We start from the raw sequence: 13539 nt of genomic DNA, 5'->3' as shown, positions 1-13539 counted from the left end.
GTCTTGTGAATTATCTAAAACGTTCCGTCTTATCGGAATGTGATTATTATTGATATAAACCATGACAATTTAAATCGTATTAGCTTGCCAGTACGAGTTTTCGCTATAAATAATTTTATATCCTGATGAAATTGCCGTGCCTGATTGAGTGCCTTATATTAATAGATAATTAATATTATAATATTAAGAAAAACTGTTTTACAAATTGATAATAATATGAAAGATATGTATACATAGAAGAGATTAATAAAATAAATTTTATATGATGCTATATTTGTTTTATTATTCATTAATTATAAGATATGTCAAGGAAATGTTCATCATTATCATGAATTTAAAAGAATATTAATAATTATTGTGTCGTTGCATTTTTGCTTGTAAATATTTGAAAGCTATTAACTTCTTCAAACGGTCGTTGTCATTTTGTTCGTAGATGCTCCTCTTTCCGGGATTAAATCCGCCGTTTAAGAAATCATCATCTTTTCCTATAAAAATATATTATTGAATATAAATATGTAGTATGAGGTAAATAATAATGAAATAATTAGCACCTGATCCGGGAATCTGTCCATTAATACAACCATCGTCCCACATGTTGATGCACCGTTTCCCAGGGTTAAATCCACCATTCAAAAAGTCATCGTCTTTGCCTTTAACAAGATGTCAGTTGTAACACGATTATTTTAATTTATATCAATAAAATACAGCTATATCTAGAATTAAAACATTTTAACCACTTCATGCCTGAAATATTTTTCAAAAGCAACAGAAAAATAATAAAAAATAATTCAGAACAGTAACTCAAAAAAACAATTTTTAGAGGACAATTTTAATGAGCAATATATAAAATAATTGTTCTTTAAAATGAGCTGTTTGTGCATTACTGTTGGAGAAATTAGATGCAAGCTAGCGTAGCTAGCATTGGTCAGAACAGTGAACACCCCATGAATAACTCATTTCCGAAGATTTGATTTATCTGACATAAATTCACAAAGAATTCGTTATACGGAATTAAAATAATTCTCTGTTAAATTGCACCTGTTTTTTTATGATGAAATTGAACAATAGAAATAATGATTGATAATATATGATTCCATTTTTGTTGCATTGCTTTAAATTCTTAGAAATAAAACCAAATACACATTATAATAATAAAATATTACTAAACGCAAAGAAAGAAAAAAAATGGACCTAATGGATCTTATGAACAATACACATATGCAGGACATGCTAATGGCAAACATTTTATTGTACAGATTTTTAAATGAGTATTAACTCATTGCGTACGGTGTGCACAAATTTGTGCGTTTCAGAAACCTTCCGTTGCGTCGGTGTGCACAAATTTGTGCGTTTCGTCATTTTAACTTCATACGAAAAAAACCCACGTAAACTGCGTATTTACTGTAACGTATTTATTTAGGGATTTACCTACAGATGTTACTAATATCATATTAACTAAAAATAGTTCAAAAAAGTAGAAATTCTAAATTCCAGAGGCTCAAAACTCGGGTAAAATAAATTCGTTTCAAGATCTATGTTTACATATATATATATACAATTTTTTTCTATGGAATTATCTCACATATTATTTATTAGAAACAGTGAAATCACTCAATACCAAATTGCGAATCACATATCAATAATATATAAATATATTTAATTAATTTTTAACACTTAACGGTCGATTTACGCGGCGATATTCGCAAGACGCCCAACCGTCCAATTTCGAACAAATGTAACGTTTCCGTTAGGCTAAGCGCACGCTGTTAAAAAAAAAATGTTAACGAAAAACCCCACCTTATCGGTTTGATTCAGGTAAAGATGGTAATTTTTTTAGAGATATGTTTCTTGAAATTCTTATCTACAAAATTACAAAAAACCCAAAATATTCAAAGGTAACCGCATAAAAAAAAGAAATGTTGAGCTAGAACTAATATCTAAGTACATATTATCAACCCGAAGCATTATAACAAAATAATCAGTGATTCTCAACTTTTAATTGCGTTAATTTATTTTACAACTTTTTGCATTATTATATTTGGTTAGGTTTACAATATATTTTTGTAATGCTTATTTATTTCGTACTCCTTCATTTATTGATACTATTTTTTAAGAAATAAATTACAGTAAATTAATTTCATATTTTTATAATGTAAAATATAATGTTTTTCTGCTATATATATATATGTATGTAGAGGTATCGTGGGCATTTAAATGCAGATTCATCAATCCCAAATGTGATATTTTATAATATTTAGACCTGAAATGATCCCGATCTGTTCAAATTAAATAAACTGTTCTCAACATGTTTTCAATTACCAACACATTGAATACCGGGCATTATTCCTAAAAATGGAGCGTGCGGCGGGGATTATTTGCAAAAATTAGGACTTTAATTTGTGTAACTATCCAAGCACATTGGTGGTTCGAGTCTTTATTGGATGCGAAGTATACAGTAAGTGCGCGTTTTTCATTATTTTAACACATTGCGTACCGTGTGGTAAAAATACAAAAAGTGGTAAATATATAATATTAAAGCAATAAAATGTTTAGAATCACTGATAATTTTTAATTATATTAAATATACTATATAAAATAATAATACATAAATTATAACAGAAATATAAAATAATAATACATAAACAATAAAAGATTACATTTAGCCATAGGCAAACGTTACGTTTGTTCGAAATTGGACAGTTGGGTGTCGTGCAAATATCGCTGCGTAACTTGACCGTCAAGTGTTAAAAATTTTGAATTGATTGTATGGGTCACAAAATTAGATATTTTCGGTTTTTATTATATACAACAGTATTTTATCATCATTTTATTATTATCTTTATTGTTTTTATTCAAAAATATATATATTTGGTTATTCTAAACTAAAAATTATATTTTATTTTATTGGTACGCGATCCACAGTTTGACGTTTACTGATTTTATCATTGCGAATACAAAAAAACGATCATTATAAATCTGTTTTTAAAATTTGACGTTAAAACGTTGACTAATTAAAGAGTTACGATGTTTTAAAAAAAATAAGTTTGTATCCTAAATTTCGCAAATAATCCCCGCCGCACGGCTCCATTTTTAGGAATAATGCCCAGTATTCAATGTGTTAAAATAAAAACATCCTTATTCCTATTTTTTGCATTTGCATAACATATGTATTAACAAACCAAAGGTAAGGAGAAACCATTACATCAATTTAGTTTTACAAGAACTAAATTGATTAAAAAAGCTTGGGTACTCAAGTGTATGAAAAATTATGTATAATAATACCTGATCCAGGGATTTGTCCATTAATACAACCATCGTCCCACATGTTTACGCATCTTTTTCCGGGATTGAATCCTCCATTTAAAAAGTCATCATCTTTGCCTATAATAAATTTAAAATCTACAATATGATCAATTATTATTTATGACCATAGGTGGAAATACCTGACCCAGGAAGTTGTCCATTGATGCAGCCATCATCCCACATGTTAACGCATCTTTTTCCAGGATTAAATCCTCCGTTTAAAAAGTCATCATCTTTGCCTGAACAGAAGTGTAGATGAATTGCTTCGTTATATTTTTTTAATACATATAAGATATTCTTTATGAGCTGTATTAACTCATAATTAGAGAATTTTCAATACCAGATATGTATGACTTAATTAATCATCCGTGAGATTAGGAAAATCTAGGTAAACCTGATCTGCGATGATCGATCGGAAATACAATTATATAATAATCACTAATTCCGATCTCCCAGACACGATAGAAATTTAAAAGCACTAAGATCTGTATGGGATTCGAGCCCAGTTCTTTGAGGTGAGTAGTCAGACTTAAACCACCCATCTATCGTCCTGGTCAAAATAATGAATTTAATATGAAATACTCACCAGCTCCAGATATCTGATCGTTGAATGATTTGCAACAAACACATTCAATTAATGCGAGAGCAGTTAGACACAATATGAATCCCTTCATCGTGACTGTTATTTTACCTTCGACGCAGGGATAACTATTGACAATCGTCCAAAAGCTCATCCTTTTATAAGAGCTTATCTATATTAAGGTAAATAGTTATAAAATCAATATATAAATATAATATAATAAAAACACTTCATAGTTAATTAAGTGGAAGCATATCGCAAATAATTGAAATATTGTATTGATATTAATATGGAAGTTGATTATTTATAATTTCGATAAAAAAAATCCTTCGTAAAATAGCTTCGATTTATACTCATCGATGATTAATATTCGATTTGTAAATTAAACGAGATACTTAAATTTATATTTTTATTTTGTTATAACGTACACAAGTCGTGGAAAATGAAGTACAGATATAAAATTAATACACATAAAGATTCAATGGTGACAACATTTAAAATATAACATGTATGAAACGATCAATCTCGATTGAGTACAATAAAAAAATACCAAAAGGCAACAATGACTCAGTCTTAAAAGATATAATATATGTGCAATGGTTACGGCACATTCAGTTTTACGACTTCACAACCCATGGTAGTTTAGGATGACTCCAATCGATCAATCACTTTTTTATAACTCTCTTCCAGTGATTGATATTGGACATGGAGCCTTTGAAAAGTTTCTTCGGTGCCCAAGGACGAGAGGGTGGCAGCATATTCTTCAGGCTTGAGGGCCTTTTTCAATTTTAAGGCGTCATTCTTTTTTTTCTAAATCAATTTTATATCACATATCATAAACATCACATAGTTAATATCAAATAATAAATCGTATAAATGTACACATACTTGGAAAGGTGCATTTAATCTATTCTTGACGTCAAGGCGGTAAGATTTATATTCCACAGGATTAGCTAAATTGGTATTTTTTAATCTAAGTATTTCGTAAATTCTTCGTGATTGCTTAGAATTTATTTTGAACTTTGTTCGAGCTTGTGTGATCATTTCATCGTTGAATCTAATAAAGAGTAACAATTAAAAAATATCAAACTATATTTCTATATTAAAAGCAGTTAAATATTTACCCTTTTGCTAAATTTTTAGGATCAAACGCAGGTAACGCACTACAGTTTTGAGCGTCGACAAAGTCTCTTACACGTTGAAAATCGTCAGACGAATCCTCCACTGTTATATCAATCACGTTAGTCTCAGCTTGGAAATGAAAATATATAGCTTGTAAAAGCTGAGCTCCGATTCCCATTCTTTGGAAGGGTGGCAGTACGAGCACTTGTGAGATGCGAGGCCGTTTGTGACAAGGATAAGCGTAATATCTATATACGGTGCTCAGTCCAGCAACAGCCCATCTTGTGTCTCCAGAGCATGTTTTATAACGTTCGTATCTACAACATATAAAAAAGATGATTTTATATAATATCGATTTGTAGATCCAAGTTAAACATAACATTTTCTTAGGATGACTTATTGTAATATTACAAAACCCATAAAATGGAACATTAGAACAAAAATATGGATAACACGTTTGGATTATTAAAGTGTAAACGTACTAAATTTGGATAAATTATTTATTGCTATAAACGACATGTTGATATTACAAGAAAAATATAGAAATGAAAGTTGAATCAAATAGACAAAGAATGTCAAATACTGTTTTTTTTACCAACTATACTTTTTTAATGTATATGCAAATAATAAAATTGCCAATGAGACTAGATTAATTAGTAAAGATTCGGAGCATAAGAGTAAACCTTTCTAAAATTTTGGATGTTAAAAATAATATTGCAACGAGCAAAACTAGTTTGTTGCAATATTATTTTTAAAAATTGGAACAAAAAATTTGGAAAAGTGGGAACGCTCGAAGTGATAATTGTTTTTGCGCCCTCCTATTGACCAAAATTCGATTTAAATATACTTTGACCAACGCTCTTATTTCAGAAGTGGTTTGAATATACTTTGATATAAACACTCATATCTATGGAGCAATATGCGAGATGTAACGCCTCTCTGTACTTCTTCTTACGCTTATTTATTTTAGACTTGACCTAATTAAAGTTCTAAAACTATAATTAACTTTAGGTTAGGTTTTTGTTTGAACAGCAAATGGACGTTTTACAACTGTCAAATTGAATTTCATAGACATTTAAGGGCAGCATGTAATTTCACTAACGCCTATCAGTTAAATTATATTTTTGCTAATAGAAATACATATCTACTAGTGAAAATGTATTTGAACTTCACTAGTAAAAACATAATTTCACTGAAAAATACACATTCGCTGTAACATTTACACATAAATAAATAATGAACGGTATGTAAAAGTGAATCATATAATTTTACTAGCACCTACCTGCTAGATAAATTATATTTTCACTGGTAAAAATATATATTTACCAGAGAAAATATATTCCGATATGATTTCACTGAAATGACATATTTTAACAAATATTTTCAGAATAGATTCGAAACACACACGTTACTCGCATCTGAGGTTAAGAAATGATTTCCAACTGTGTAATATATGAGAATAAACTCGAACTAATCGAATTTTTTTATAATATTATCGATGATACAAATACATTTATGGTCACTAAATGTTATGGATCATCGTCGAAAGATTTCGATTTTTAATAAAAGACAGAAAAGATATCAAGCCACCAAAAAATGACGTAAAGATGATATAGCTAATTTCGACAAAAAGTATCTGCGCTTGTTTAATGAGATATTTGACACTGTAGTACAGGCATGGCGAACCTTTTTGGGTTCGCGTGCCAAAAATCCTCCAAAAAAAAAAAAATATTATTCCTCGATTGTGTGGCGTGCCCAAGGAGTAAAAAAATTACCAAGATAGAAAAAATAAATAATTATTTTTTTAAAACGATTGTCGTTTATCTTAGAAAACATTTGATAATTAATAAAATGAAATAAATAAATAATTCACGGGTTATTTAATCAAGATTTTAATTTTTAAATTTCAAATTAAAAAATATTTTTGAACTTGGAAATCGTTCGCGTGCAATCCAAATTCTCAAACGTGCCACCTCGGGCACGCGTGCCCTAGGTTCGCCATGCCTGCTGTAGTAGAATGTAAGTATTAGTTGATTCCAAAAAATTCTCCAAATTGATATCTTCATTACCCTATGAATTTTTTCCCATGAAATCGACGTATGGAGGTTTATTTGATTCATCAAAATTCAAATGTGAATTGATGGGCATATATAGTCTTCTGGATTTTTCTGCCAGAACAATTACGGGATTATGAAATTCTTAAAAAGAAATTTTAAGAATTTGTTTTTAAAAATGTATAAGCTTTGTTGCTTGATCTCCACTATTCCAGTTGTACGTACCTTTTCATGTTTGAAACGCATAAAAACATTAGTTCGCAATACTCAGGGTAAAACCAGGCTATTCACGCTTTCACTAATGTCAAAAAAAAAATTTACTAGAAAAATACAGAATCGAACAAATTTATTCGATACAGTAATTAAGAAATTTATTCAAGAGCGTTAGAAGGATTGCCCTCGCATATAAATAAATTCAGGTAATTAGTTTTAATTTATTCAATCGTAACATCATCAGTTAATTAAATCTTTAATTTAGAGGTTAATTAAATTTATTGCTTTTTTAATAAATAATGCTTGTTCCAATATTTTTATATAATTTTTCTTTATGATTTTAAACTATGTCAGGTAGCTAATACTTACTTGTAGGTATTCATAATGTCTGATTGACTTACTCGGTTGGTACAGATTTACCCCCGTTGTAACAGATTGGTCTTATGTCTTTTACAACGGAAGGTTACAACGGAAGATTTAAAATAAATAAATGTATGGTTGAAATAGAGAAATATAATATATAAAAAAAACGCCACTTCTTTCTAGTCTTAAATTCAAGTTACTCGAACATTATTCAAATAATCTGGACAAGATATATACTAATAGGAAATCTTATTAGATGAATATATTTTGTTTAACTTACACTATGAAAAAGCTCCATTCATCATCTTCAACATCTATAAAAGAAGCAGCATCTATGTACCACAGTAAAAATGTTTGAAGACGTCGGTGAAAGTCCAAAAATCCACGAGTGTCTACTTCGCAGTAGTATACCTCAAAATTTCTCTCGGTTACATTATCTAAAAGAAAAAGTTAAATTAATAAGATTTATAAAACGATAAACACATATTATTCAAATTTTATTGTATTATTTCTCAGATTTAAAGGTAATTATTTTATAAACAAAAAATTGCTGATTAATTGATTACGCAATTCAAAGTTGTGAAACATACAAAACAATCAAAATGCAAATTCATCACAAAACAAACATCAATATTTTGTATAATAAAAATAAACAGTGAAATAAAATTAGTAAGAGTCATTATGTGGAGTAGAGAAGACCTCGTTCGCTTACTAAGAATTGCGGAACCTATATCAACCTTTCGACGTAGATCAAAGCGTGAGCAAATTTTATTTTTCAATAGTAAATTAACTAATTGTAAGTGTAGTCACCTTCAGGCACAGAGAATGAATGTAACAGCTTTCCATACGGCACAAATGAATCCTCTTTTGCTAGACTCTTAATGAAACCTTCAATGTGGGTATGATACTGTGGGGTTAGGACTTCGTTTAATTTTTCGGTTATGTCATCTGGTTTTACTCCGTCAAACTGCAACGGGTCAATCTGAAATAATAAAAAATTAATAATATTTGAAAACTCGAAGGTAGGTCGAACATCGATTTTTACTAAATGTTCCACTATGATGGCTACGGTACGGTTTTATTGATTTTTGTCTAATTCTCATTTATAAGTCATAAAAAAGCGCCATTGTCTTCTTAGTAAGAAGTATCGGTTAAACTTGAAAATAAAGAATTACAAATTTTTATTTAAACCAGATGCGGTAATATAGTTTTTTATAATATTAATTTTAATATAACATTAGGATTTTTAATTGACGACGATATACGTGTTACCCATTTATGTAAATAATCAACGATCTCGGGTTTAATAAGAAACTTACATGGAAAATGTTTAACCCTTTGTTATGCCACCATTATGGTGGCATGATCGTTTTTCCGTTGCGACATTAGAATCTCATATGCGATACATCAGTAGAATTTTTAATGTTATTTATTGTTTTAAATTATTCAATTTCTTTTGTATTTTATAAAATAATATATTATTCGTAATAATCAATAATAAAATTTAAAAATGATTGTGGTAATGGATGTTTATCTTTCGACGAATTTTTTCGGGTAACAAAAATGAATTATTACTACAATTCATTAATTTTTGGTTTGCTTATTTTTATTTTGAATTGGAGCACAGCATATGTAATAAACATGGGAATTTATGTGACAGGGTATCTCAAAATTCTCGATCCGAAAAACATTATTCGTGTCAGTTTGAAATATTGATCGATCGAGTGCACGTCTTCTAAGCCGTTTTTAAAAAATCTTTTTAATCCAAAAAATGTCGAATAAACGTAAAAAAACTAACTAGTGGAGATGATGAATTTACTTTTGCTGTGTACAATAATGCAGAGGATACAGGCATTGATAGTGAAAACAATAGCAGTGATGTGATACAACCCAAGAAAATTTTGAAGCAATAGCAAATGGAGCAGTAAATACAAGAATAAGTATTGGAGATGTATGGGCAAATGTGGATCATGTTCCATATGAAATAAATTTCAACTCCTTAAGACAATTGGACCACAAATTCCATCACATATAAAAGTCCCCGTAGATTTTTTAATTTGTTCTTCACCGAGGAATTGGTTGACCATATTGTGAAAGAAATCAATTAGTATGCGAAGAAAAAATAGATGAAATGCAATTAGTCAGACGATCCTTTGGCACTTGTGGATTGATGTGCAAGGAAGTGAATTTTTAGCATTTATTGGTGTTATTTTAAATATGGGGACGATGCCACTTGCTAACATTCCAGAAATTATAATCAACGAAATTCAACAGCAGAATCACTTTTTATTCGAAAGGGAAAAATTTACGCAAATGTTCTGAAAGCTGCATTTAAATATAAATTTACCAGATAACAGTTTGAGAAGTTTAATAAAAAGATACGCAATTTCCTTAACTATTCAGATTGAAAATTCATACCAAATAAAAATATATCAATTGATGAATCTGTAGTAAAATTATTACATATAACCCGAATAAACCCATTAAATTCATGTAATTTTAGAAACAGAGACCGCATATATTTATTCTATTTTGCCATATTATGCAAGTATAGATGAGTTTTCTTTAGCAGTAATAACCAGTAACTTGTAGAATACGAATTCATTTATATAAAAAAAATCAGGTTCCGAAGGATATCACATTTATACTGATAGTTTCATACTATACTGTATTTGCGTTAATACAGTCAGTTCGAGAACTATCCATTTCATCACTATTCATAATTGAGAAAGAGTTTGTTTGGGTATACACCCCTACTATTAGTTCGAAAGCACACAATACGGATATACATTCAATATACGTATCATTACTCCGATTGATAAACATAAAAAATATAGTAATGATTTTAAATTCTATAAATTTGTTCCAAATATAAACAGGAATATCGTGTTTATATTATAACCAAAGCTTGCCATCTCTTTCTCAATTATGAATAATGATGAAATGGATAGCTCTCTAACTGACTATGTTAACGCAAATAGAGTATAGTATACAACTTGCGGACGAATTAATGAAAATGAAATGTTATCTAGCCGGAACCATAATGACCAATAGAAAATGTGTGCCAGAAGAAATTAAAAAACCTAAATTTACGAAAAAACATAATTGCATATAAAAAACGGTAAAAATTTGCTACTTTCATGAAAGGATAAAAGAAATATAACTTTTTTAAGCACATGTAACAAATCAGGATTCAAAAAGGTTCAAAGAAAACTACGTTGTGGATCAGTAATTGAAATAGTTATTAATTACATAAAGTTTGGGAGGAATGGATCGTGCTGATCAATATGCATCAATCTATTGTTTTCTGCGGAAATCGCGGAAGTGGTGAAGAAAACTTTTTTTGGGATGGACGTGTGTCATTAATTCCTATATACTATATATAATAAAACAAAAAAAACGCAGAAAGACACACCTAAAATTTGTGAAAGCTAGTAAACAAATTAGTTGATTTTCGGCAAAAAGGCTACACCTCGAAAGTGCATTTCTATTCCTGAAGAAGATCAACTATCGTATACTAATATTTTTGTATAAGCTACATATACAAAATATGTTTGTGAATTGCTTAGTACCGTGTAGTGTATATGAATATTGTGGGTTGATCTAACTTGTGTTTCAAGTATATAACCAATACAAAATTAAGTAGAAAATACCTTTCCCAAGATTAGAGCCAATCTATCTATCACAAGTGCAGGTAGTAGCTTGTCAACAATGAACCTTTTAGAAAAAGGCTTTTTTTTCCACTTATTGCTTTGTGGAAAGACCCACAAAGCAATAAGTGGAAAAAAACTGTTCTGAGAATTTATATTTAAAATGGACAGGTAAAACAAAAAAAATCCCTTTCTCCAAGCCCATGTCAATAAACCATCCCTACACAGGTACAAACAGAAAGGTTTGGAGAGAATTGCAGTACAAAAGCAGTCCATTAAAAATCTGGCAGATACTATTTATTTCAAGGTTTTGACCATATGAAACAAAAAAAAACAGTTATAATTGGCCAAAATAATATATAACTGAAACTATATTGATTTAAATTACAATTAATCATATACAAAAAATATGGAAGTGCTTTTTGTAGTGTGAACTGTGATCTAACGGAGAGCAATGATCCGTCGTGAAAATAACCCATATAAATACGTTATCTGACTTCCATCACCAGTCACCAAAAAACGTGTTCCGTAAACAATGTGTTAAACCCGAAAATGAGTCATGATTTTAACCATTATAACTAATAAAAAAGCGGTACTTTCCCGTTATCAGGTAACATTATTCTAAGAAATATTTCTTCGTTTGTTAATACATTTTATTTATTTATACACATTATTATAAATGACATTTATGTAGCAAAACGTTTTGCTACATAAATATGTAGCATTGAACAGTGATGTATATAAATAAATAAAATGTATAAACAAAGGATTTTTTTAATAAACTAAACGTACAATAACAAAAAAGTAGCTTAAAGGTTAAAAACATAATGAAAAGTGTTTTACTTTATGGGAATAACTGATTCCTAAGAAGGTTTGTAGAGAAGCGGCCGTATAGTACAGTCGAATCCGAAGATCTGAATATCCGAAGATGTTTTCGTTTTCGCCGAAGATTTGATGCGACATTTCCGGCTTGAAAGCTTTACTTTCGTCCTCGATGTCTTCAACAGTGCGAACTAAAAAATTGCATACTTAATTAAACTTATGTCAGAATTATGTAAAGTGTGGAAGGTAAAAAAACACATAAATCGCCTATGGATTTATAATTGGGGAGTTACCGCGAGTTATATCGAAAGATTTGTACCTAATTTGAGCTCCATCGCCTCATTGGAGTCGACGACCAAGTGAGTAAATTCTTCCATGGCGAATGTCTACAAACTAAATTGCCGCCAAAATCGAAATCGCTTTCGGGAGGAGTGGTGGGCGGGGACCGACGGGGCGCAGCGGAGTCGTAGCTCTTATGAAACGAACGGAGACGAAGCGGCGAAGCCAAGACACGCGAACGAGGCGCAGCACGCCGAAACTCTGGCAACCGATAATCTGCCGCCGAGAAGTCTTCGCGCACGTTTGGGCACAACACCTCTATTTGTGACCATTGACGAACGAATTGTCGTTTCCTTTATCCTAAATATTTTTGTAAGAGGTTCGAAATAAAACGCTTATAATCTGTATTATAATATTTTGCATAATATTATTTATCATTTGACTCTATTTATCACAAAAAATACAGTTATGAGCATTTGTTCCCCTTGACTTTGATTATAAAAGTGCATGGCATTTAATGTTTATGTAAAATTTAAATATTCAAAAAACACCACTGACTGGTTAGCATTTCCTCTAACCATAAATAAAACTACAATTTCGCCCCCAATTTTAAAAAAGTCGTCGTGAAAGTCCCGAAAATATTTTTTTAAATATGTAATATGGGAATGAATTTTCCCCAACAGATATATAAATAAATATATTTACGTATATTTTTTAATGATATGACTTCAACTTTTCCACATGTAATATTATATACATATACATTAAAAAAAATATTTACGTGTTTTTTTCGTGTTCATTTTGTTTTTTGAATGAGTCTCTATATTTCGACGAAGATTGTCCCAGCATCATCATGAGTTTATACATTTTTTAGAGTACACTTTTTTTCACATCGCGCAGGGAAGGATTTTTTATTCGCACTATTTTTATTCATTTTAATGTTAAAAACACGTTAGTTTGAATATTATTACCCTCACTGCTCCACGGATAGGAGCATACAGTATGCTCCTATCCGCAGAGCAGTAAGGGTAATAATATTCAAACCAACGTGTTTTTAACATTAAAATCAATAAAAATAGTGCGAATAAAAAATTCTTATATTAAAATTGTGCAATATTGATGAAAGTCTCCAGGATAAAATAGCTTATTTAAC

At 29.9% G+C, this 13539-nt stretch overlaps 2 protein-coding genes across 2 annotated transcripts; both read right to left on the bottom strand.

The window, feature by feature from the left end:
* Positions 1-256: 256 nt before the first annotated feature.
* On the bottom strand, positions 257-3977 carry LOC148232354 (uncharacterized). The gene is made up of 5 exons (XM_088191243.1): positions 3890-3977; positions 3444-3542; positions 3283-3381; positions 552-650; positions 257-485 (listed from the first exon to the last, which is right to left on the bottom strand). Exons 1-5 carry the CDS (start codon positions 3975-3977, stop codon positions 346-348), a joined length of 525 nt encoding a protein of 174 aa, XP_088047369.1. The 3' UTR covers positions 257-345.
* Positions 3978-4289: 312 nt separating this feature from the next.
* On the bottom strand, positions 4290-12697 carry Hat1 (histone acetyltransferase 1). The gene is made up of 7 exons (XM_088191353.1): positions 12427-12697; positions 12129-12298; positions 8446-8617; positions 7916-8072; positions 5008-5322; positions 4772-4940; positions 4290-4693 (listed from the first exon to the last, which is right to left on the bottom strand). The coding sequence occupies exons 1-7, from the start codon at positions 12482-12484 to the stop codon at positions 4526-4528; spliced, it is 1209 nt and encodes a 402-aa protein (XP_088047479.1). The 5' UTR covers positions 12485-12697; the 3' UTR covers positions 4290-4525.
* Positions 12698-13539: the final 842 nt, after the last annotated feature.

Source organism: Plectrocnemia conspersa, unplaced genomic scaffold, assembly GCF_051122295.1.
Source record: "Plectrocnemia conspersa isolate PC_06_02 unplaced genomic scaffold, ASM5112229v1 ptg000009l, whole genome shotgun sequence".
Lineage (NCBI taxonomy): Eukaryota > Metazoa > Arthropoda > Insecta > Trichoptera > Polycentropodidae > Plectrocnemia > Plectrocnemia conspersa.
The sequence above is the reverse complement of the archived record's forward strand: the minus strand, read 5'-3'. Positions and strand labels throughout refer to the sequence as shown.

Bases quoted from the DNA above. Each gene is read 5' to 3' on its own strand.
- LOC148232354 (XM_088191243.1), bottom strand. From the start codon at position 3,977: ATGAAGGGATTCATATTGTGTCTAACTGCTCTCGCATTAATTGAATGT. The intron at 3,382-3,443 runs GTATTTCCACCT...AATTTATTATAG, and splicing joins TGGACAACTTCCTGGGTCAG to GCAAAGATGATGACTTTTTA. The intron at 486-551 runs GTGCTAATTATT...ATATTTTTATAG, and splicing joins TGGACAGATTCCCGGATCAG to GAAAAGATGATGATTTCTTA.
- Hat1 (XM_088191353.1), bottom strand. From the start codon at position 12,484: ATGGAAGAATTTACTCACTTGGTCGTCGACTCCAATGAGGCGATGGAG. The intron at 8,618-12,128 runs GTAAAACACTTT...TTATTATTTCAG, and splicing joins GAATCAGTTATTCCCATAAA to ATTGACCCGTTGCAGTTTGA. The intron at 4,694-4,771 runs GTATGTGTACAT...AAATTGATTTAG, and splicing joins GATTAAATGCACCTTTCCAA to AAAAAAAAGAATGACGCCTT.